This window comes from Suricata suricatta, chromosome 1, assembly GCF_006229205.1.
Source record: "Suricata suricatta isolate VVHF042 chromosome 1, meerkat_22Aug2017_6uvM2_HiC, whole genome shotgun sequence".
Taxonomy (NCBI): Eukaryota; Metazoa; Chordata; class Mammalia; order Carnivora; family Herpestidae; genus Suricata; species Suricata suricatta.
The window spans coordinates 58,162,612-58,187,479 of NC_043700.1; the positions used below are offsets into that span (position 1 = coordinate 58,162,612).

At 34.7% G+C, this 24,868-nt stretch overlaps 1 protein-coding gene across 3 annotated transcripts in view; it reads left to right on the top strand.

Annotated features, from left to right (window-relative positions):
- Positions 1-24,868, top strand: part of SPOCK3 (SPARC (osteonectin), cwcv and kazal like domains proteoglycan 3) — a 451,052-nt gene that overhangs the window by 304,630 nt on the left and 121,554 nt on the right. For all 3 annotated transcript variants that reach the window (XM_029939086.1, XM_029939096.1, XM_029939103.1), the window contains one exon: positions 7,521-7,635. In XM_029939086.1, coding sequence (XP_029794946.1) covers positions 7,521-7,635 — 115 coding nt within the window. The remainder of the gene's footprint in view (positions 1-7,520; positions 7,636-24,868) is intronic.

The window sequence follows — 24,868 nt, forward strand, 5'->3', positions numbered from 1 at the left end:
GCAGTCTTCTCATAGCTTCTATTCTGGTCTGTGGGACTTAGTGTCCTTTCATTTCCAGAAAACTATTTCTTTTAAGCATTCAATCCTCATTACCAAAAGAACTGTGAGAGGTCTGAGATTTTTACCCTACTTGCAAATAGATGCCAGAGTTTATACATGCTAGCAGAAGACCTAAGACTCCCGGGTCAGAGACAAAGGGATGTATTACTTATGACACAAGGAGCATAATGTTTATATTTGTGCCAATTCTCCTTTTCCCATGAGTTCCTTTTCCCAGTTGGAGTTTCCACACACACTGGGTTTGTGTCACAACTAAGGAAATCTGAGTATTTTATAATGGGCTGTACATAAGCCTGCTCAAACTTTGCCTTATGATGAGACATTATTTTTATTTTACTGGGAAACAAATAAATCTGCCCTTTCTTCCTGATAAGAGGCATAATTATCATTATCTTGCAAAGATATTACTCTACAAACAAAATTGAATAGATAATAGAAAACAAAAGACTATTAGAGCCTCTGCTCTTGAGATGTACAGAAACACAGGAGATCTATAGGGACGTGTCCACTAATACTACAAAATATTAAGGTAGCTCTACAATGTCAGAAAAACTAGATTTCTCAATAAAAGTCATAGAATATGAAGAGGATTACTACAAAATGATTAACATGTTAATTCACTTGGAAAATCTAATAGAATAAATCTAATTTTGTATGTATATAATAAAAATGGTTTCAAGGTAAATAAATCAATTTCCATAGGAGACATTGTGAGATGTCACTCGCACATTGTGAGGCTGCAACTCTCCGCTCTTAGTAATTAATGGAGCTACAGGGAGAGAAAAAATAAGTTAGGCCCCCTCCCTCCCTTCCCAGTCTCAGAATAAGTCAGTGAATCCATGGCCCAGTGGTGAGTGGAGAATGGTTGAACCTTGTAATACAGAATGGTGATGTGACTACTTATGCTTAAAAATATGGTGTATTTACTGGGGAATATTCCTGGAATTTCTGTGCTGAAAAGCTGGCCAACAAGATTGTTCGATGGATTCTTGTGGGCAATTAAGAAAATAGAATGACTATATAAGTAAACATGTTTTTTATTGTTAGAGAAAGTTCTTACAAATATGGAAAATGGGAAGCTGGAAAGAATCTTTAGATGTTGGATTGAAATTGGAGATAACAGTATGATATGCTCAGTTTTTTTAATCAGTTAAAAATACATATATAGGCACATTTGGAATTGGTTAAAGATACGTGTGTGTGTGTGTGTGTGTGTGTGTGTATCCCAGAAGGATCCTTGTTCATTTATAATAATTAATAAATTATTAACTTCTGAAAGGTTAATTAGTTTGCTTCAATCATTCTGTCATCTCTGTCTCACCTTATCCTTGTTGGTCTTCCTTTTTATTGGCGCCTTTCGTATATAAACTCATCCGTTAAATGTTTTGGTCACCTCAGTTAGCAAGTCCATCTTCTTTTCCATAGTCAGCTTTGCCAGGATTCTTCCTTCCCAAACGTGTATGATGAGCCTTAGTAGTCTTAGATGCACCTGTATTCCTGTAGTGAGTCAACAGAGAGCCCTCTGGAGGTAGTGTCTTCTCAGGTTACTCCCTCTGCTTTAATCAAGAGGAAACATTACACAGTGGAAAAACTAAGTTTTATGTGTTCGTATCTTTGTGTCAAAACTAATTGCACCAGCTCTTCCCTTTCTTTCCCTTTTAGCACATTCCAAAGTATATCAACTGCTACCTGTGCATAAAACTGTTAAGGCACTATAGACCATTAAGCATATATCTGAGCTATAAGAATAGTACATAATTTTAAATAGGTTCTTGGCATTTCTTAAGCATAATAAACAAAAAAAAAGTCCTCAAAGGTCATGTTCATTGAAATATAAAACGTTAACTGTGTAAGCTCCATAGACATTGAAATGTATGGCCAGGCTACCACACTTTAGTATTTTTATGTTTGTCTAATTGTTAAAGTCATCAAAACTTTCAGGTCTTGGAATCTTTTCTCTTGTTAGCTAAATTTAACTTTCTGCCCCGAATCCTTCATTTTCTTGTGTGCTCTTTTAAAATACATCCCTTGTTACTTATTGCCATTTATTTAAAAAAAGTTTACTCTCATTTATATCTGTTGATATAATTTCTTCTCATATATCATCCTAATTTGGGGGAGTACTTAGTATCATGGCAGTCTGTTTTCATCCATTTCCTAATTATTTTTAACCAGTCTGCACCCTCTGGAAGAGCCCGAGTTGGTATCTGTCAAAGCACATATTGTATATAATGAAAATAAAAATCGACAGTAAGTTAAAATGATTTCATTACTTTTATGTATAGATTATATCAGTCATCAAATGTCATGTTTTTTATAGGTTTTATTTTCATTCAAACTACTGCTGATTATTGGAAGCAACATTTGTCTGGAATAATTTAAATAATAATCTTAGTTTGATGACAAAATTTAATAAAATCTGTGAGAAGGAAAGAATTGTAAAATAAACACACTATATTTTTTGATATTTAACATCTTTTAAATTATTAGCAGATTTTTATTTCTTAGATATCTGTTTATAGCAATGGCCTTACAATGGGGAAAAAGCATAGGCAAATGCTGCATTGTGCACACAGATCACAAAAGAAGAGACGTTTGATAACATATGATCTTCTAACTCAAATAATTAGTCATATAAAAACAGGAAGGCTTTTTTTAATATTTATATATTCACAATCTCAACTGAGGTGAGGGAATAAACAATCTTAACGTTCTAGGACTACATTGGATTGAATTGATTTTAAGGCAAACCCCTGCACACCTGTGAACATACTCTGATACTCTTCAAGGAGGAACCACCCAAAAAGCCGGATTTCATCAGTTCTGAGTCCACAATCCATGCATTGAGTAGTTTTCTCCTTGGCATGTTCTCAGGTTGTACCACAACATATTGTAAGGTTTGTGCCAAATGAGAAATTTGGGGGGGGATTTTTGTTTAATTTTGGAAGAAAAATATCTGTAATAATAATTAGAGATATATTGGTTCAAAGAGTATATTACATCTAAGAGACTGGGTTCAGTAAAATAGGGTTAAATACACTACTGTTGTATTTTTTTCCTAGCAGCTCTTGGTCAGATAGTCTAGTTGCCAACTATGCAATATCTTTGCTGGTTCATGACTACATGACAAGGCTTGTAAATTTGCTAATCTGGGTTAAAGTACACTTGCTGTCCTCCTGTCATCTCATCTCAGCTTAAATGCAACTAGTCTTTATAAAACCCAATTTCTAGATGTCTAATAGAAACAGTTTGATGTATAAGGACTAAGGGGAAATAGACGTGCATATCATTTAGCTGTAAAGATTGCTTAATTAAGGACTTTAACATGCTTATGACCCAGTTGGTCCTTTTCTCATTTTGATTTGCTTAATAGAATCTGTGCTCACATGTCTGTTGTTGTCCCTGTAAAGGGACAGATCTGAATAAGAATATAGGAAGACTTTAACCACCTAATGTCATAGGACTTTCAACTTGTGCTGAGGGAGGTATGCTATAACATTTATATTTAAAAATTAGTTTCTCAAAATAAAGTTTCTGGTGACAAAAGGTGTTATACCCAAATTTTAATACTGTCCCCCAAAACCAGAGACTACCAAGGAGACCAAGTCATGCATGCAAAAGCAAAGGATGGTTTTATTACGGGCTTAGACTGGCCGAGCCTAAACTCGGGCTCACAGATTTTACCTGTGCAGTGGATCCATGCTGAGAGCCCCAACAAAGGCTTGGTAGGGCTTTTATGAGTTTGGGACGGGGGGAGTTACAGGAAATTGTGACACAGGTAGTGACCCAATCACTATTGCCTATTATTATTGGCAGCTACTTTAACCATACATTGATACTTTTAGTGGGAGCCAATCACAACACTTAGAATATTAACCAATCACAGAGTGGGCTCAGGACCCTCACATAGGGCGTGACTAGCCTTCTAGGCCTGCCCTTAGAAATGTTAAGGGAGTTAGCTGGCCTTTCCTGATTGGGTGTTACAAGGGTTATCCCTCCTTCCTTGGGCAATATGTGCCCTTCTATTGTCTAATGATCTGAGAAGCTGAATTCAGACCTGAGTCCTTACAAAGGAAAGATTTACTCACAGTAAGTGAGGTGTTATTTCTTAAGGAAAGTAGAGTGGCAAACAGAAAACAATGGTGTAATATCCATTTTAGTGCATAGGGTTGCCAAAGATTTTTGCTTAACTTCCTGCTTATCGTTTCCATTGCAATAATTATGTGTGCAGGTAATTGGTAAATCCCAATGAATGAATGGATTCAAGTCTAACTCAAGTCTTTTTTTCCTCCTCTGGGTCTTTGCATGTGAAACACCAGAGTAGGAATCAGAAAACCTCAAGTGGAGGACACTTACTTGCAGAAGGGTTAGCTATCACTGACTATGAGGAATTCTATTCATGAGAGCTCTTAGATGTGATATTGGTTGTCTAAGATAATTAAATATGTGTAATGTCATAAATTAGTCAGCCCATGGCAGATTAAAACAAATACTAAAAAGTGATTCATGATATTCCAAATTCCCAATTTAGTTTTTCATTTGAATCAAAATTTTTATCACTACAATAAGAAATAGAACATTGTTGCTATTTTTACCTACTGCTAATTTTATACTTGTTTACATGAAAAGCACTATAAAATAGTGCTCAAACCCCATTTTAGCCATGCATTTTTGATCAGTTGCATAAAATTTTCTAAGCTTCACTTGAAAAACCTATTTAAAAAATATACCTATCTTACCTCATTCATCAGAATATAATGCATCAAAATCGCTTAATACAGTGTTTGACACATAGTGATACCTCAATTAAAGTTGTCATTTATAAACTGTGTATTTTGTTGTTTTAGTTGATGTGTATTTTCAGGGTTTTTTCTGGATAATTTAACTACCTGAAACTTGTAGTTTATACCATTGTTTTTATCTTATATGCATTACTTTAATGAATGACCAAAAAAATACCAAGGAAATATGGAAGGAATCTTAAGAGTTTACTTACTTACTTATTTCTTTTGATTGACTAGTGCCTAAACCAGCCATTATTGACATTTGAGGTCAGATAATGCTTTATCTGAGGGGGCTTATTTGTGCCCTGCGGGACGTTTAGCAGTCATTCTGGCCTCTGACTAATAAATGCCAAGGATAATCTCTCCCGCATAATATTAGCAACCAAAAACATTTCACCCTAAATGAAAAACCTCCAATTTAAGCCATCCAACAAGACCACAGTGCTTGCATCATCTTAAAAATCTGTAATGATAACCTGTCTCAGTGTTTATTACCCTGATGGTTGGGTTCTTTTCTATGCGCAAACTAGATCTTTCCTATTACATTTTCTTCTTTGACCCAATAATTAAACAAATAACTTTAACTTACTTTTCCTGACAAATGTCAACTTTGACCATGGAAAAATCATTTTATGGGCTTCCTTTTTACAGTAACTTCTAACTTAAGAATTCTAAATGTTCAGGGTCTTAGATAATCAGAAATGAATTAATCATGTCTTTCTCTACAGAATTTCCATTTTTTGGTAATTATAAACTAATGAGCATGCCCTTTATGTGATATTTCAGTTCACTTATACCTTTATAAATATTTCAGCTTTGTGATAATTAAGTAAATTGAATGTCATTAATCAAAAATCCAATCAGTAGATGTAGCTAAAAAAATAATTTAAAATAGTGCTGTTAATGTCCTAATAGTCTTTGAATAAATTTCTTTATGAAAATATATTTTTCAAAACCAATTTGTAAGTAAATAAAACTAAATGGTTTTCTGATTACAGGAAGCTAGATTCTTATAACTATAAACATGGGGTGAATTTGCTATCTTTCTGATTCTCTTGGTCTTTACAGAAATGTATACAGAAAAAAAAGTGGTAGAATCATTCTGAAGAATCAATTGTTTTACTTATAAAGTAATTCATTTTTCAAAACTATAATTTCATCATATGCAAATTTTAGACAGCTTTAAAATTTGTTATATCAAAGAAAGTTATCTAAAGTGTAACATTTTTAAACTAACAGTTTATGTATTTCTGTTGTTCATTCAATTATTTTCTTGGCTTCGATTTTCTTTGAATAAAAAAACCACTTAAAAAGTAAACCACATTTAGAATGTAAGGGGTATGGCACAGCACATATTTGAAGGAAGCTAGCTTATTTTCATATTTTAAAATTCAATATTAGCTAAAATTAATATTGACTTTTGGCTTTGTCTGCTCATATTTATAATTGTTCTTGAACTTTTCTTAAATTATGTTATAAGTCAGAATTTTCATATGACCAGGTCCAGAATTTTGAAATATTATGTTAATAGAAGTTATGGTAAAAATATATATATTAATTTGAAATCTCAAAGTTTTAATATAACTTATCTGGCTTTCATTAAAGTGCTCATAATTTCTTATTTATTTTAACTTTTGATTAGCTATTGCTCATTTTAATCATCTTTAAAACTCATTGTGATTTTATAAGTCAAAATCATTTCCTTTAATTAATGAAACATTGAATAATAAAAAAGAATTTATATGAAAGAGCTTATTCCTCCAAAAAAGGCCCACTGAGCCACTACAAATATATTCCAAGTATAATAATTCTTACTCATTTGTTGAAGGCTAGTTATGAATTTAGCCTGTCCATTAGAGAATTATTTGACAAAGAAAAAATGTACAGATATGAGTAATCTGATTAGTCATTGGGTGTATTCAGTGCTTCTTGGTATCAGCTGTAGCTGAATTAAATTAGTCACTGGTGCATTTGCCGATTGGAGCCAGAAAGTCTGCCCTATTTAATTTTAAAATAATTTGCACTGAGTAAATTATGGACGTAGCCTCTAAAGAAATCACATTATTTCAAAATTAGCGAGATCTATTTCTTTTAAAGTAGGAAAATAATTATTGGCTCTTAAAAGACGGAGTAGGCTTACAATTTTTAAAATCATGTCACATTGTACAGTTATGAAACATTAAGAATGAGTTAAGGTACTCAGGCTTAAAATTTTATGAAGAGTAATGTTTACAAACAAAAGCAAAGCAAAACTAAGCTAAACTAAAAACAAAACAAAACAAATCCAAAACACCCCCAAACCTTCATGGGCTGTAATAATTTTGACTGACTGTAATTTCATTTAGCTTGTGTTACATTTCCTGAGAGCCCAGTTCGTGGCAGCTGTTGTTCCAGGAAACTATCTGTTTGATTCTTAAAACTCGGTAGGTTCCATGTTATTATCCCAATTATTCGTATGAAAAAAAAAGTTGAGACTGAGAACGTTTAAGGAACTAGCTCTAAATACCACAGTTAGGAATTAAGAATTCATAGATTTGAAATCCAGTGTAACGTTCTTCATTCCATGCTATTAGTTTGCCTTTTACCATAGCATGTGTAGCACAATTACATAGCGTATGACTTTCTATTGATTTCACTAATGTATCTAAATAACTATTTTTTTCTCTTTGCATGCAGTGCAAACTAGAATATCAGGCATGTGTCTTAGGAAAACAGATCTCAGTCAAATGTGAGGGACGTTGCCCGTGTCCATCAGATAGGACCACGAGTACAAGCAGAAATATTAAGAGAGGTAAGTAATAAATATGTATTTATAGTTTTACATTTGTTTCTCTATTAAAATGTTTTCCAATATATGTTGTCATTAAAATACGCAATGAAGTTTACTACCCTAACATTATTACCTTGTAAATGCAGTTGTTTTTTCCTTTAGTCTCAGTTGTTTTAGCAAGTGACATATTTCTATGGATTTTTACTTAGTTTGATAGTAACTGTTGGATGCCTCTTTTCTACATGTTCACCATATATGAAAAATCTAAATCAATGCCTTCTATAAATTATTGTTTCTAAAATGTGTTTGATGTTCCTTTTTTTCATTTGGAGCAAGTCAGTGGTAAAGAAGTGGGGGATAATGGAGTTTGATCAGATGTGAAACTAGGGAATTAGCAAGAAACTTTTAAAATAAAGAGGTCCCCCATAAATATATATGTATATATATATATATAGTATCTGTATGTATGAAATTTTTCCCACAGAATAATTTAATTAATTAAACTTTCTTTTGATAAGGTCTGGAGTCTTTAAATCTTTATTTTTATCAGTTTGATGTCTAATAATAAAATAATGAAATACATTTAACTCTGTATGTGTTATTATATAAAATTTGACCTTTTGTAAATTATTTATTGTAGTTTACACAGTATTACTTACATACTTGAGGTACTGCTTATGCTTTTAAAAATACCTCTATAGCTGTTTGTTTCAGTTCTTCACAACTATAGATAAGGAAGGAAATGTATAGGTATTCCCTTAAGTGAAAGATTATTTTGAAGACCTATTGTCATCAACATTTATCATATAGTTTATAAGCATAGGAATCTTATAATTTAATGATTATTATTGTGATTTCTTGATGAAGACAGATGATTTTTTACTTTTTTTCTGATAGAAAATCAATAATGGATACCCAGATAGGAAAAATATTAGTTAATATGAAGTTCATTTGATATAAATTATGTATTTTCTTTTTTAATTTTTTATATTTATATTTTTTAGAGAAAGAGAGATGGGGAAGGGGCAGTTGAGGGGGGATAGAGGAACTGAAGTAGACTCTGCAATGACAGCAGAGGGCTTGATGGGGCTCAAACTCACAAACCATGAGATCATTACCTGAGCTGAAGTCAGACACTCAGCTGACCAGGTTGATGCAGGCACCTCTAAATTATGTATTTTCTTAAACATGGTATACCATGATAACTGTTTTGTTTTGTTTTGTTTTAAATTCCAATTAGCTAATGTACAGTGTAATATTATATTCATATATACAGTATAGTGATTATAAAACTTTGAACTTTAAATGTACTACTTATATTGGACTTTACTCATTAGGTAATATTTAAGACAATTTAAAAATGAAAACTGGGGTGCCTAGGTGGCTCAGTGGGTTAGGTGCCCGACTTTGGCTCAGGTCATGATCTCACAGCTAGTGAGTTTGAGTCCCGCATCCGGCTCTGTGCTGACAGCTCAGAGCCTGGAGCCTGCTTTGGATTCTCTGTGTCTCTCTCTTTCTGCCCTTCCCCTGTCTGTGCTCTCTCTTTGTGTCTCTGTCTCGAATAAATAAACATTTAAAAAGTGAAAAATTATATCATCATATCACCTTTAATAACACAACTAGGTCAATATTATTACTTAAAAGTAAATTGATATGCAAATTAATGGTAATCTAGTGCTCGGACATCAGAAGATGTGCATGGAGACAACTGGTGGGAGAGGAGTCTAAAGCTGCCTTCTGGGGGCCCTATTCCTGAAACCTCACCTCTCTTGCCCTACAGCAGCCTGTGGCCAGTGTCAGAGCCGGGTTCCTTCTGGATTCCCCACCCTTGCACCATCCCAATCCACTCGTTCTAGCATAGTCCAAATAAGGATGTTTAGCACGACCTCAACTGAACTACTTTCATATCTCTTTCTTCCTCATATCCACTCTGTTTGCATAACTGAATACATTTTCCTCTGACAGTTGCTTCAGGTATGAAGGAAATGTTACGATGGTATTCAGTATCCATGTCTCGAGCTTTTCATTGGAGGCTATTAATAATATTTGAAAAGGAGTAATCGTAATGAGTACATACTTCTAACACATCATGTCCTTCAACAAGGTTTACCTTCAGTAAGGTTCTCTGCATGTGAACTTACTTGTAAATGAGCAGATATGTTTGAAGTTGATCAATTAATCATATTCTCCCACAAACTGCAAAAGGAACTTAATATGAATTAAATATGGAAGGTAACACATTTGAGAAAATGATCCCTTGGGAATAAACAATATTGCTCAAATTCTTTGTACAATATCTTTATTAGTATGTCAAGAAGGAGCCTTTTTGTAAAGCCATATCATCAGGGGATAAAGATCATTTGTGTTCAAGTGTGTGTGGAAAGAGAGGCAAGAAGAATTTAAAATAATCCTGTTCTGATGGATTGTCAGGGCAAAGTACAGAATTTTTTGCTAGCTGCTGTGGAAAAGCAGTACAGAACATTGTGAATGTCATTTCTACACAGTGCCAAAGGCCAAGAGACATGGGAAATGTAGAATTTAGTTCAGTATCATTTCTAATCTTTCAACTGTCATTTACATTAAAAGCATGCCTTTGGTAGACTGACTTAGGAAGTGCAGGAAATTCTATTTAATAGCGTCTCTGTTTTAGAAAAAGCAAGGAAGAAACTACCAACAATGAAATAGTTTTTTAATATTTCTGACTTCCCACGTTTGAGGTCAAATTGACAACAAATTATATTTTCACTATCTTAAGAGCTGAATAAATTCTTCACATCAACTTGGAATATATTAAAACACATAAAAATGTATTTCCTTAAGAGTTGCCTGGGTGGCTCAGTCAGTTAAATGTCTGACTCTTGATTTTAGTTCAGGTCATCATTTCACGGTTCATGGGATCCAGCCCCACATCAGTCTGTGTTCTGGCAGAGCAGAGCCTGCTCAAGATTCTGTCTCTCTCTCGCTCTCTCTCTCTCTCTCTCTCTCTCTCGTCTCAATAAATAATTTAAAAATATATTTTGTTTATGTAGTAAAAACTTTTAATTTCTTCTCTCTTCTAATGTATTCAATAATGGACATGCCTAAATTGGTCCAAGCGTATACATGCAAGTAACCAAAATTAGAAAAAAAAAAAAAAGCAGTTTACAGGAGCACCTGAGTGGGCTCAGTGGCTCAGTCAGTTAAGCATCCAATTTCCTCTCAGGCCATGATCCCACAGTTCATAGGTTCAAGCCCTGCATTGGGCTCTGAGCTGACAGCCCAGAGCCTAGAACCTGCTTTGCATGCTGTGTCTCCCTCTCTCTCTGCCCATCTGCCACTTAAACTCTGTCTCTCAAAAATGAATAAACATTAAAAATTTTTAAAAGAAAACAGTTTACAGTTTTCAAATTCCAGATTCTGTATTTGCATAGGTAAATGGGCATACTTATCTCTCATCAATCAGTAACTTAACTGTATATTTTTTGTTTTCCTAACTCATAAAATTGAAATTACAAAGACCAAATGCATCTAGGTCCCTGTGGTGTATTGCTTTCTTCCCCCTGCCCACTATTTTTTAAAAGATTATCACTTGGTCACAAACACAGAATGATTATTTGGAAGGCTAACTAACTTTATTCAGAAACCATTGATTGACATTTTAGATGATTTTTAAAGCTACGATATTTTACTAGCCAGGTTAATATGAGATTCGTAGTTGTGATCATGGACTATGAATAGGTAATTTTTTTCAGAGTTTGCATACAATATGTAATGCAGCCCTAAATCTTAGATACTTGCAGGACCAAAGATAGTAGTGGAAAAGACCTTAGAAAGTGTGTATTTTGCAGCTGACAAATCCGAATTCAAAGGAATATATCCTAGATCTACACTACATTGGTCTGTAACCAAAATGCATTTTAAACTTATGATATGCGGTGAGTGCTCCATTTGGTTATTCACTTAACTGGTTAGATTCAAAAAATCCTTTAAAGGGCTCTTATTTCCTTTAGGTTTCAAATTTGAGTATTCTAACCCCCCAAGTACTTTTTTTAATAATGGGATTTATATAGCTATTATGCTTTTACCTTTCTAATCTCTTAAATTTTTATTAACTAAAATTATTTTAGTTTATCTTTTGAGAGAAAGAGAGAGAACAAGGGAAGGGCAGAGAAAAAGGGAGAGTGATAATCCCAAGTAAGCTCCACACCACCAGCATGGACCCCAGTGTGGAGTTCAAACCCACAAACTGTGAGGTCATGACCTGAGCCAAATCAAGAGTTGGATGCTTAACCGACAGAGCCGTCCAGATGCCCCACATTTTATGAATTTTAAATAATATCAGCTTAATGCTATTTACCCTCACCCCTAATATACATCTAAACACACTCACATACCTTAGTAATTTGAAATGTTGGATTGGAGTGGAGATAGCAATACAAATGGGGAAGATCCCATAAAAGATTTTGACATTATCAAAAAGGTAAAAGAAATTAACTTGGTAAAGATATGGAAGAAAGGGAACTCTTGAACACCATTGGTTTGAATGTAAATTGGCACAGCCATTATGGAAAATAGTATGCAGTTTCATCAAATAAACTAAACAAAGAACTACCATATGATCCAGCAATACCACTTCTGGGTATATATTCAAGGAAGGAAATCAGTACCTCAAAGAGAAATCTGCATTCCCATGCTCACTACAGCATTATTTACAGTAGCCAAGATATAGGAGCAACCTAAATGCTCACTGATGGGTGACTAGAGAAATAGTGATATTTAATATCCCATTCCATGTTAAAAAGAAGTTCCCACAAAATTCAGCAACATGAATGAACCTGGACAACACTATACTAGTGAAGTAAGCCAGAAAAGAAAGAGAAAAACTATGTGATCTTTCTGATATATGGAATCTAAAAAATTTTTATCTTAAAATACATAGAATCAGAGAGTAGAAAAGTGGATACCAAGGGTGAGGAGATGGGGGAAATAGGAAGAGGTTGGTCAAAGGGTGCAAAGCCTCAGTTATGAAGGTTGAATAAGTCCAGAGATCCAAGGTATTGCATGACGACTATGGTTAATAACACCATATTGAATAGTACAGATTTGCTAAAACAATGATATCAGGTGTTCTTACCACATACAACACACACACACACACACACACACACACACACACACACAAAATGGAAACTATGTGAGGACAGGAAATGTTAATTAGCTTGACTGGGTGATTTATTTTTTCTTCCCTTTCCCTATGTTCATCTATTTTGTTGCTTAAATTCCACATGAGTGAAATAATGTATTTATTTTTCTCTGACTGACTCTCTTCATTTAGCATAATTTATTCTAGTTCCATCCACATTGTTGCAAATAGCAAAATTTCATTCTTTTTGACTGCCAGGTAATATTCCATTATATATATATATATATATATATATATATATATATATATATACACACATACATACATATACATACATACATACATACATATATCACATCTCCTTTGATCCATTCATCAATTGATGGATGTTTGGGCTCTTTTCATATTTGACTATTGTTGATAGTGCTGCTATAAACAATGAGTGCATGTGCCCTTTGAATCAGCACTTTTGTACCCTTTGGATAAATACTTAGTAGTGCAATTGCTAGGGTAGGATAGCTTTATTTTCAATTTTTTAAGGAACCTCCAAACTTTTCCAGAGTGACTGCAATAGTGCAAAAGTGTTCCCCTTTCTCCTCATCCTTGCAAATATCTTTTATTTCCTGAGTTAATTGTATCCATTCTGACAGGTGTGAGGTGATATTTTTCATTGTGGTTTTGATTTGTATTTCCCTGATGATGAGTGATGTTGAGCATTTTTTTTTCATGTCTGTTAGCTAATGAAAAGGCAACACCTGTACTTTCATTCCTTCATTGTCTCAGCAATTATTTTGTGGAGTTCATTTATTTAAAAACTCTTAAATTCTTCTGTACTTGCCTTTGCTACTTAGTTTATATCAAAATTTGTGTGTATTTGTGTGATGTTAGCACAATGCTACTAGAAAGAAGAAAAGATTTGATTCATATATTGCTGCTGAAGGTGACAGGGAGACACATTTTTCAAACACTGAGACTTGATGTCAGCCACACATTTTTAGGAACAGTGGCTTTAACAACAATTACAAGAACATTGTCCTTGCTTTCGTTCTTGCTTTGGATTTGCATCAGGCACAAGGTAGAGAAGGCATTTTTGTGAGTCCTTCCTGTATCAGAGATCATTGGTGCCATCAAAGCTATGTGTGGAGTCAGAGGTCAACCACCTAAACAAAAAGAACTCCACTTTTAATGAAATATACCTCGTCTAAGACTGATTGAAATGTTGTTGAACACATTTAGGGAGCTACAGGTTTGTAAAGTCATTAGTCGTCTATCAATATGCTAACTAGAAACATGATAAGTTTTAACCACAAAAAGACAAAATATGGGGATGTGACACAGTCTGTGGTCTGACACAGTCATTTTTTTCTGTATTCACTAGATCATGCAGAGTCCTATTAGGAAACACAATTTACTTAATTATTGTGCTATGATTATAAATGAATGTGTTTAAAGAAAGATCATTGAGTAAGAACTTATTTATGCCTTTTTCCAATTGGCAAAAGAATTAGTTTTAACATTTATTTCTCTTATGGACTTTTAACAATCCCTTGTGTGATGGGATGAATTTTTAATAGGAAACACTGAACGTCAGCGAAATTAAAATGCTTATAGAACATGCATACTTATCCATTAAAAGTGATATTCTTGGGGCACCTGGGTGGTTCACTTGGTTGAGTGTCTGAGTTCAGCTCAGGTCATGATCTCATGGTCTGTGGGTTTGAGCCTCTCATCAGGCTCTGTGTTGACAGCTCAAAGCCTGGAGCCGGCTTCAGATTCTGTATCTTCTCTTCTGTCTTTCCCTCTTCTACTTGCTCTCTATCTCTGTCATTCAAAATAAAATAAAGGCTTAAAACAAATTTTAAAAAGTGATAGTCATAAGTGATAAATTTTCCATTAATTTTATTAGAGTCACAGAAAAATAAAATAAAATTACTGAGAAGTGTTTAATGATAATGTATAATTAAAATGAAGCATAATCTTTTGGAGTATTTGAAAGATATTTCTGGATTAAAATTAATATTTGCTCAGGAACAAAACATAACCTGGAAAGGGATGGTTTTATTTATTTATTTTTAATTGAAATATATTTGATACATAACACTAAATTTAAGGCATACACCTATTAATTTGATACATATATATATCATAACATGATTACTTTTATACTTGTAATTAACACCTATTACGTTGCATAATTATAATTTCTTTTTAGTGGTTAGAATAATTAAGTTCTAGTCTCATAGCACATTTAATGATTATAATACAATATTGTTCTCTATTTGCTATATTGCAAATAGGTCATTAGGTCTTATTTGCTATTTATTTATTTACCATTTTACCATATTTACTTATTTACTATTTATTTATTTACCATTTATTTGGCCCAGAGCCCAACATGGGTCTCGATCCCACGAACTGTGAGATCATGACCTGAGCCAAAATCAAGAGTCGGACGCTTAACTGCTGAGAACCCAGGCTCCCCATTTGAAAATATTTCTTTACAACATGCAATGTAAACAATCTTTCTAAAAGCAAGAGTGACAGTCACTATATTTAACAAGTATGGAATGGATACCAGAAAATCAGAACTGACACAAATCCAATCAGAATCAATGTCCACTGTGATATGGTCTGTCATCAATTATAGTTGAATATTAGAGACAACAGAAAGAAGTCAGAAACTGAACACTTCTGAATTCAAAATGGATATGTTGAGATTCTTAAGAGTTTGTTATAGGCCAGTCCTTTTCCAGAGATTCACAAGATAAAATATGCACTGAACAGAGGAATACTATTATCCAAACTATCTCTGCCTTTGAATCTTTATTATACTGGTCTCGTCTTCTTTGTACTGTAGAGGTTTATATCCTAACCCAGAAACCACATTTCATTCAAGTTTAGTGCCAGGAAGAAAATAAATAATAATTATATAATTACAAATAAAGGATAAAGTCATACTCTTCCCATTAATACTCATGCCCCTTGTCCCCCTATCCACAAAATATGTATCTAAGTAAGTATAATCTGTCCTAGGTTAAACAGTGTTGTTCCCCCCCAATATTAAAGATAATGTAAGATTATGACATGTTTGCTATTCCACTTCTAATATAGAAGTATAATTTTTCCAAATGTGGAAGTGAAGCTAATTTTTTTGTATTTAGAAGATCTTCTGAGAAAATTTTTTTTGTAAATCATAAAATACATTCAAATTAGTATTACATATTCTGAATGGTCTTTTAGAATAACACTTTAGAGTTTAAATTATTTTCTTTATGTAATTTACCAGCTGTTTGCAAAAGTTTCAATGAGTTCCCAGGATCCTGATGATAATTTTAAGGCTCAAAATAAGAAAGGAAAGCAAATTCAATGAAGTATTTATGTAGTTCCATAAAAAAATGGGTTTGATATTTCAGAAGATAGGAAAAAATAGATTATCAACTCGAGATATGTGTATTTTGTACAAGATAGCATAAACTAGAATAAATTAAAAACAAAAAAATCATGAAAATATATTCCTTTTCTGTAAAATATATTTAGAATAAGTAATTTAGCTGAGCTAAGACACTGTATATATTATTCTATACTTCTTTATTTGGTGATACTACTTTTAACACTTTTGATGAATTACTTTTAGAGAATTTACTGAATGACCAACTTTATCTTAGTAATATATTCTGTTAATTATGTATCAAATTATTTGTTACATTACAAATGTCTAAAAATGAAGAAGGAAAAATAAATAGTTCAATTGTGTGATTGATGTTTTTTCCTCTTTCAAGTTTTTATTTAAATTCTAGTTAGTTAACATAGAGTGTAATTTGGTTTCAGGAGTAAAATTTAGTGATTCATCACTTACATATAATACCCAGTCATCAACACAAGTGCTCTCTTTAATGTCCATCACCCATTTAGTCTATCCCTTGCCTGCCTCTCCTCCCACAAACCTCAGTTTGTTCTCTGTAGTTAAGAATCCCTTCTGGTTTCCCTCCCTCTCTATTTTTCTTCCTTCTCTCATGTTCATATACTTTGTTTTTAAATTCTACATATGAATGAAATCATATGGTATTGTCTTTCTCTGACTGACTTATTTCACTTACCGTAATAAACTTTGGTTTTATCCATGTTACTGCAAATGGCAGGACTTCATTCTTTTCTTATAGCTGAGAAATATTTCATTGTGGAGGATGTGAGATATATCTTATTTCTTCTTCACTTATTCATCAGTTGATGGACATTTGGACTCTTTCCATAATTTGGCTATTGTTGCTAATGTTGCTCTAAACATCAGAGGGCATTTGCCTCTTTGAGATTTTTTTTTCTCTTGGGTAAATACCTATTAGTAAAATTTTGGGGTAGCAGGGTAGTTATATTTTTAACTTTCTGAGGAACCTCCATACTGTTTTCCAGAGTGGCTGAACCAAGAACAGTGTAAGAGTGTTCCCCTGTTTCCATATCCTTGCCAACAACTGTTACTTATTACTTTTGTTAATTTTAGCCATTCTGACAGGTGCGAGGTGTATCTCACTGGTTTTGATTTGTATTTCCCTGATGATGAGTGATGCTGAGCATCTTTTCATGTATCTGTTAGTCATCTGTATATCTACTTTAGAAAAATGTCTATTCATGTCTTCTGCCCATTTTTTTCTTTTTTTATGTTTTTTATTTATTTTTGAGAGAAAGAGAGAGACAGTGCGAGCAGGGAAGGGTCAGAGAGAAAGGGAGATACAGAATCTGAAGCAGGCTCCAGGCTCTGCGCCAACTGTCAGTACAGAGCCCAACGTGGGGCTCATACCCATGAACCATGAGATCATGACCTGAGCCGAAGCCAATGCTTAACCAACTGAGCCATTCAGGTGCCCCTGCCCATTTCTTAACTAGATTATTTCTTGGGTGTTGTCTCTTTAATAAGTTCTTTGTAGATTTTGGACACTAACCTTTTATCAAATATGTCATTTGCAAATATCTTTTCCCACTCCATAGGCTGCCTTTTATTTTAGTTGATTATTTTCTTTACAGTGAAGAAGCATTTTATCTTGATGAAATCCCACTAGTTCATTTTTTGCTTTTGTTTCCCTTGCTTCCAGAGACATGTCTAGTGAGAAGTTGTGACTGGCAAGGTCAAAGAAGTTGCTTCCTGTGTTCTCCTCTAGGATTTTGATGGTTCCTTATTTCACATTTAGGTCTTTCATTCATTTTGAATTTTGAGTGTGGTGTAAGAAAGTGATCCAGTTTCATTCTTCTGCATGTTGCTGTCTGGCTTTCCCAACACCATTTGTTGAATAAACTATCTATTTTCCATTGGCTATTCTTTCCTGCTCTGTTGAAGATTAGTTGACCATATAGTTGTAGGCACATAGATTCCATTTCTGGGTTTTCTATTCTGTTACATTGATCCGTGTGTCTGTTTTTGTGCCAGTACCAGACTGTCTTGATGAGTATAGCTTTGTAATATAGCTTAAAGTCTAGAATTATATGCCTCTGGCTTTGTTCTCTTTTTCATGATTGCTTTGGCTATTCAGAGCTTTTGTGGTTCTATACAAATTGTAGAATTGTTGGTGCTAGATCTGTGAAAAATACTGATAATATTTTGATATGGATTGCATTAAATGTGTGACTTTCTTTGGGTAGTATAGACATTTTAATAATATCTTTTCTTCCAATTTATGAGCATGGAATATTTTTCCATTTCTTTGTGTCATCTTCCATTTCTTTGAGTTTTCTATAGTTTTCAGAGTACAGATCATTTACTTCTTTGGGTTTATTTCTGGATATCTTTTGGTTTTGGTGGACTTGAAATGGGATGCATTCCTTGATTGGTCTTTCTGCTGCATCATTATTTCTGTAGAGAAATATGACAGAGTTTTGTATGTTGATTTTGTATCCTGTGACATGGTTAAATTCATGTATCAGTTCTAGCAAATTTCTGGTGGATATTTTCAGTTTTCTACATAGAGTATTAAGTCTTCTGTGAATAAAGAAAATTTGACGTCTTCCTTGATGATCTGGATGACTTTTATTTCCTTCTGTTGTCTAACTGCTGAAGCCAGGACTCCCAGCACTATGTTAAATAACAATGGTGAAAGTAGACATCTCTAACTTGTTCCTGGCTATAATGGAAAATCTGTCATTTTTTTCCCCAGTGAGAATGATATTAGCTATAGCTCTTTTGCATATGGCCTTTATGATGTGGAAGAAGTTTCTCTGTATCCCTACTTTGTTATTTATATAGATATAGATATAGATATATAGATATAGATATAGATATAGATATATATAGAATGGATGTTGTACTTTCTCAAATGTGATTTTCCCCTCATTTATTGAGAGGATGATGTGGTTCTTATTCTTTCTTTTATTTATGTGGTGTATCACATAGATTGATTTGTGAATATTGAACCATCACTCCAACCCAGGAATAAATACCACATGATCATGGTGAATGATTCTCTTAATGTACTGTTGGATTCAATTTGCTAGCATCATGTTGAATGTTTTTCCATTCATGTTTACCAGGAATATTAGCCTACAATTCTTCTTTTAGTGTGGTCTTTGTCTGGCTTTGCAATCAAGGTAATTCTGGTCTCATAGAATGAATTTACAAGTTTTCCTTCCATTTTTATATTTTGGAATAGTTTGAAAATAGGTATTAACTCTTCTTTATACAGTTGGTAGAAATCCCCCTGGGAAGCCATCTAGCCCTGAATTTTGTTTGTTGGGAGATTTTTTATTATTAATTCAATTTCTCTGCTGGTTATGGGTTGGCTCAAATTCTGTATTTCTTACTATTTCAGTTTTGGTAGTTTATATGTTTCTAAAGATTTATATGTTTCTTCCAAATTGCCCAATTTGTTGGCATATAATTTCTCACAATATTCTCTTATAATTATTTGTATTTCTATGGTGTTGGAGGTAATCTTTCCTCTTTCATTCATGATTTTATTTATTTGAGTCCTTTATATTTTCTTTTGGATAAATCTGGCTAGTGGTGTATTAATTTTATTGATCCTTTCAAGTAACCAGCTCTTAGTTTCACTGATCAATTCTACTTGTTGTCGTTGTTTCTATATCACTTATTTCTGCTCTAATATGTATTATTTCCCCTCTTCTCCTGGTTTTAGGCCTTATTTGCTGTTCATTTTTTAGCTCCTTTAAGTAAAGTTACATTGTGTATTTGAGACTTTTCTTGCTTCTCGTTTAGGCCTGTATTGCTGTATACTTTCCCCTTATAACCTCTTTTGCTGCATCCAAAAGGTTTGGACTGTTGTGTTTTCATTTTCATTTTTATCCATTCTGATATCCTATGTCTTTTGATTGGAGCATTTAGTACATTTACATTCAGAGTGATTATGAGTAGATATGAATTTAGTGCCATTAGTATTACCTGTAAAATAGTTGTTTCTGGAGATTTTCCCTGTTAGCTTCCAGTCTTTGTTACTTTTGGCCTTACTTTGCCATTTAAAGAGTCTCTTTAATATTTCTTGGAGGTTTGGTTGAGTGGTCACGAATACCTTTAGTTTTTGTTTTTCTGACAAACTATCTCTCCTTCTATTCTGAATGATAGCCTTGCTGGTTAAAGTATTCTCGACTGCATAATTTTCCCATTCAGTATGTTGACTATATCATACCACTCCCTCTGACCTGCTAAGTTTCTATGGACAGGTCTGTTGTGAATCTGATCTGTCTTCCCTTGTAAGTTGGAAATATCTTTTCCCTTACTGCTCTCAGAATGTGTTACTGATTTCTGTACTTTGCAATTTTTACTAGATATGTCTTAGTGTTGGCCTGCTTTTGTTGATTTTTATAGGTGTTCTCTGTGCCTCCTGTTAAAACTTTCAGCTATAATTTACTCAAAAAAAACTTCCATCCATTTTTCTCTCTTTTCTTCTGGAATTCCTATGCTATGGATGTTATTACACTTTATGGAGCCACTGAGTTTCCTAAGTCTACATTTCTAATCTGATATTTTTCCCTTTGTCATCTTTTCAGCTTTATTATCTCCATAACTTTATTTCTGTATCACTTATTCATTCCTCTACTTCTTTCACCCTTGTGGTCATTTCACAGAGTCACTTGTGCTACAAGCACCAGGAGAGATAGTTTGTAGCTACAGCTACAGCATTTGTTTTTTCAGGTTGGCTAGTTTTTAGGTCTTTCTTCATTGCAGCAAGGGCCTCTCTGGTTTCTTCATGCTTTTCTCAAGCCAGTTAGTATACTTATGATTGCTGTTCTAAAATCTGGTTGAGGCGGAGCGCCTGAATGGCTCAGTCAGTTAAGCATCTGAGGTCATGATATCAGGGTTTGTGAGTTCAAACCCCACATCATGCTCTGTGCTGACAGCTAGGAGCCTGCAGCCTGCTTCAGATTGATTATGTGTCTCTCCCTCTCTTTGCCACTCCCCTTCCTGTGCTCTGTGTCTCTGTCTCTCTCTCTCTCTCTCTTTCTCTCTCAAGAATGAATAAACATTAATTTAAAAAAATAAATAAAAACTAAAAAATTAAATCTGGTTTAGGCATACTATTTATATCTGTCTTGATTAGATCCCTGGTTGAGACCTTTTCTTGTTCTTCTTTTGGGATGAATTCCCCTGTCTTGGAACTTTGGCTAAGTCTCTGTTTTCTGTTTGTTAGGAAAGCCTGTTATGTTTTCTGTTTCTTCGAGTAATGGCTACATTTAAAAAAACAAAACATCCTATATAGACCAGGGCCTGGCACTTCAGGAAATGTTTTCTTGTGTATGCTGTGTGCATTCAGCTGTTGTGTTTTGGCTGCTCTTTCACTCAGGTTAGTCCTTTGTAGAGTTTCACCTTGCCTGCAGTGGGGAGTGTTTGGACCTTGCCAAGTGTGTGCCAAGTTTTAACAAGGTGTGTTTTGACCTGCTTGTTAAAAATGGCTGGATCCATTTGCACTACAGCTGAAATTTTACAGCACTCTATGGTCAGTAGACTTGGTACACGTCGGGGGGCCGTCAGTGCTGGTTTTCTGTGACAGAGACTCATGCTGCTCTGGCTTTTCCGTATACTTGTCCTAGTTCAGAAGCACCTACAGAGGGTAGGAGGTGGGACTTGGTGTAAGCAGTCAAGCCTCCACTGTGTGTTCTATGCCACTCACTGAAGTCCAACCATGCTGATTGGCAAGGGGTTAAAAATGGTGTCAGCCCACTATCTGGTCCGCTGAGAGGGAAGTTCATGCATGGTGCTATTTCGGAAGCCCTCATAGAAGAAGGAGTGCCTCTTTTCATGTGTTGCAGGCATCCCTCAGATCCCTGCCTTCACCCTGTCTATGTCTGAATTGTCTGCCCATCCAGCAGAGCAGTTCTTTTGTGTTCTATCTCAAGTGTGCCAGCTGGGTTCCAAAACTACAAATTTAGGGACCTAGCATGGTGCAGACCTGTCTGATCTTTTGAGTGAAGGTCTCACCATGCTGTGGCTGGTGCTGGTTTGTCCCAAAAGGGCTATTGCATGAATACACAAGAGCTTGGCATTTATGGTAAAACACAACAAAAGCCAGTATCCAGGTTAGCTGCTCTCAGCAGGTGACTCTTCCCTTATGCTAATGATCAGGGGGGTTCAGTGGCACCCACTGGCTCTCTTGTGCACTGAGAGGCAGTGTCATTTCTCTCAAATGTACTCCAAGAAGAGGAATTATCTCTGCCAGTGTGACACAGGGGATCCTCAGTCCATGCTGTCCACTCCCAAGCCTCTGTCTTCCTTCTCCACAGGACTATCTGTAGGCTTACTCTGATCCACTGTGGCAATGGCATGGACTTCTAAAACCTCAGACTTTGAGCTCTGTTGCTTATTAAACTTAAAATGATCAGCTCTTCACAGTTTTCCAGTCAATAGTTTTGGGGAAGTGTTTTCTTGTGGAATCCCCTTCATGTTACACACATGCCCTCTCTCTCCCTTCTCTCTGTGATTAGGACTCCCTCCCTTCTACAGCACTCATGATTCTTTTCACCCACAAATCATATCTCTGCACCTTCTAGCTTTTAGGGTGTGGCCTCCTTACTCCTAGTTTTTTAGTTGTTCTGTCAGTCCTCAGATCAATTTCTTAGGTGTTCAGAATGATTTGATATTTATCGAGCTATGTTTAAGGGACAAGGCAAGCATAACGTCCCCCTATTACCCAGTCATCTTAACTCTGGCCCCGGTGATTGATGTTTCTGTTCACAAGTTAGAGAATGTAAAATATACTTTTCTATTTTTTCAATTTCAAAATGTTTACAAAAGTAAAATTATATTTCAATATATTCCATAAGCCTCCACAAATAATTTTAAGAGCATATTCTGAAGGTCCACCTGGTTTTTGTTTTTTTTAAATTACAACACATCTTTTCACTATTAGCTTGATTAGTTTATTTGTAAATCATATTTTAAATGTTCATGAATAATAAAAAACAAATAAATAATATTTTGAGTAAATATTTGAACAAACCGGTCTACAAAGATTTTCAGAAATTCCACATGTAGAAGAGAGGTTATATTTTTAAAATATATTTGGATTTTTAAACATTTAAATTAGAATGTGAGAAGGTCAAATATGACAGTGCAGGAATGGAAAAGCAAGAGCAGTAGGGAGGTTAGCAATAATTGAGGCTTGAGAGGATAGTGATTTAAGTATTAAGGATAAGAAGCAGGTGATGGATTTAAGAAATATTTTAGATGCAAAATGCTCAGGACTTGTTGATTGATTGAATTTAGGTAAGATGAAGTGGCTGAGAGTTAATGATAACTCCTGAAAAGATTATGATGATAAAACCAGCATGAAAACTTTGTAAAACTATCTAGTTTAGAAAAGAAAATCAGTAAGTTCAATATTAGACACAACGTGTTTAAGGAGTCTCTGGTCCATCCAAATGTAGACACATTTGTGTTTACGCATCTGAGGGGAGAGAGCTGGTTTGGAAGAAACATGGGAGATCTACTGAGGTGTAAAAAGTGAGAGGTCTGGAAAAGACTGATATGCACGGGCCCATGAAAGGAAGAGGACTCTATGGAGGGCTTAAAGAGGTGGAAATGAGAATCAGGAGAAAGCAGTGTCCCAGAAACTGAGGAAGTCTGCCTTGGAAGAATGAACTTCACTCTTATATTCAGGAGGAATGTCCTGTGGTGCAAGGATTATGAAATGATCAAAGACTATCATAATAGAGTTATAAGTAGTGGTTATAGAAAGAGTGACTTTGGCATAATGCCAGTTAAATGAAATGGTGCAGACAAGTTATTTGGTGTATATAATTTGCATTTGATAAACATTTATTCCTTCTTCTACCGCTGCTCACTTCCCATTCCCAACAGATAATCCATTTCAGCCAATCTGGCGGGGCTGAAAGAGCACAATAAATATATAGAATGTGGAATAAAATGGCATTAATAATATATACCTGACATCTATTATATGCAAGGTGCTTTTCCTCTGTCATCTCATTTACTCCTCACAACCTGTATGTACTACCGGTATATAAGTTGGACACATGGCAAAACTGAAGGTCTTAAAGCTAAAGGATATATCCAGCTTGAAATCCAGCCTACTTCATTTTATTGCAGTTTCTTTTCATTGTGCTTTTCTGATATTATGTTTTTTGGATTGAAGGTTGGAGATAACCCCTCATTAAGCAAGTCTCTCAGTGCTAATTTTTTTTAATTTTTGAGAGAGAGAGAGGCAGTGTGAGCAGAGGAGGGTCAGAGTGAGAGGGAGACAGAATCCAAAGCAGGCCCCAGGCTCTGAGCTAGCTGTCAGCACAGAGCCCGACGCGGGGCTTGAATGGAGGAATTGCAAGATCATGACCTGAGCCGAAGCTGGACGCTTAACTTACTGAGCCACCCAGGGGCCCCTATCAGTGCTGTTTTTCTAAGATCACTTCAAGTCTCCATGTCACATTTTAGTCATTCTTGTAATATTTCAAAGTTTTACATTATTGTTATATTTGTTATGATTAACTTTGCTCAGTGGTCTTTGATATTAAATTATTACTGTAATTCTTTTAGGGTGCCACAAACTGCACCCAAATATGATGGTGAACTTAATCGACTTGTGAGTTCTGATTGCTCCCCTGACTGTCTCCTGTCTGTCTCTCTCCTCGAGCCTCCCTCTTCCCTGAAACACAGCGATGTTGAAATTAGGCCAATTAATAACC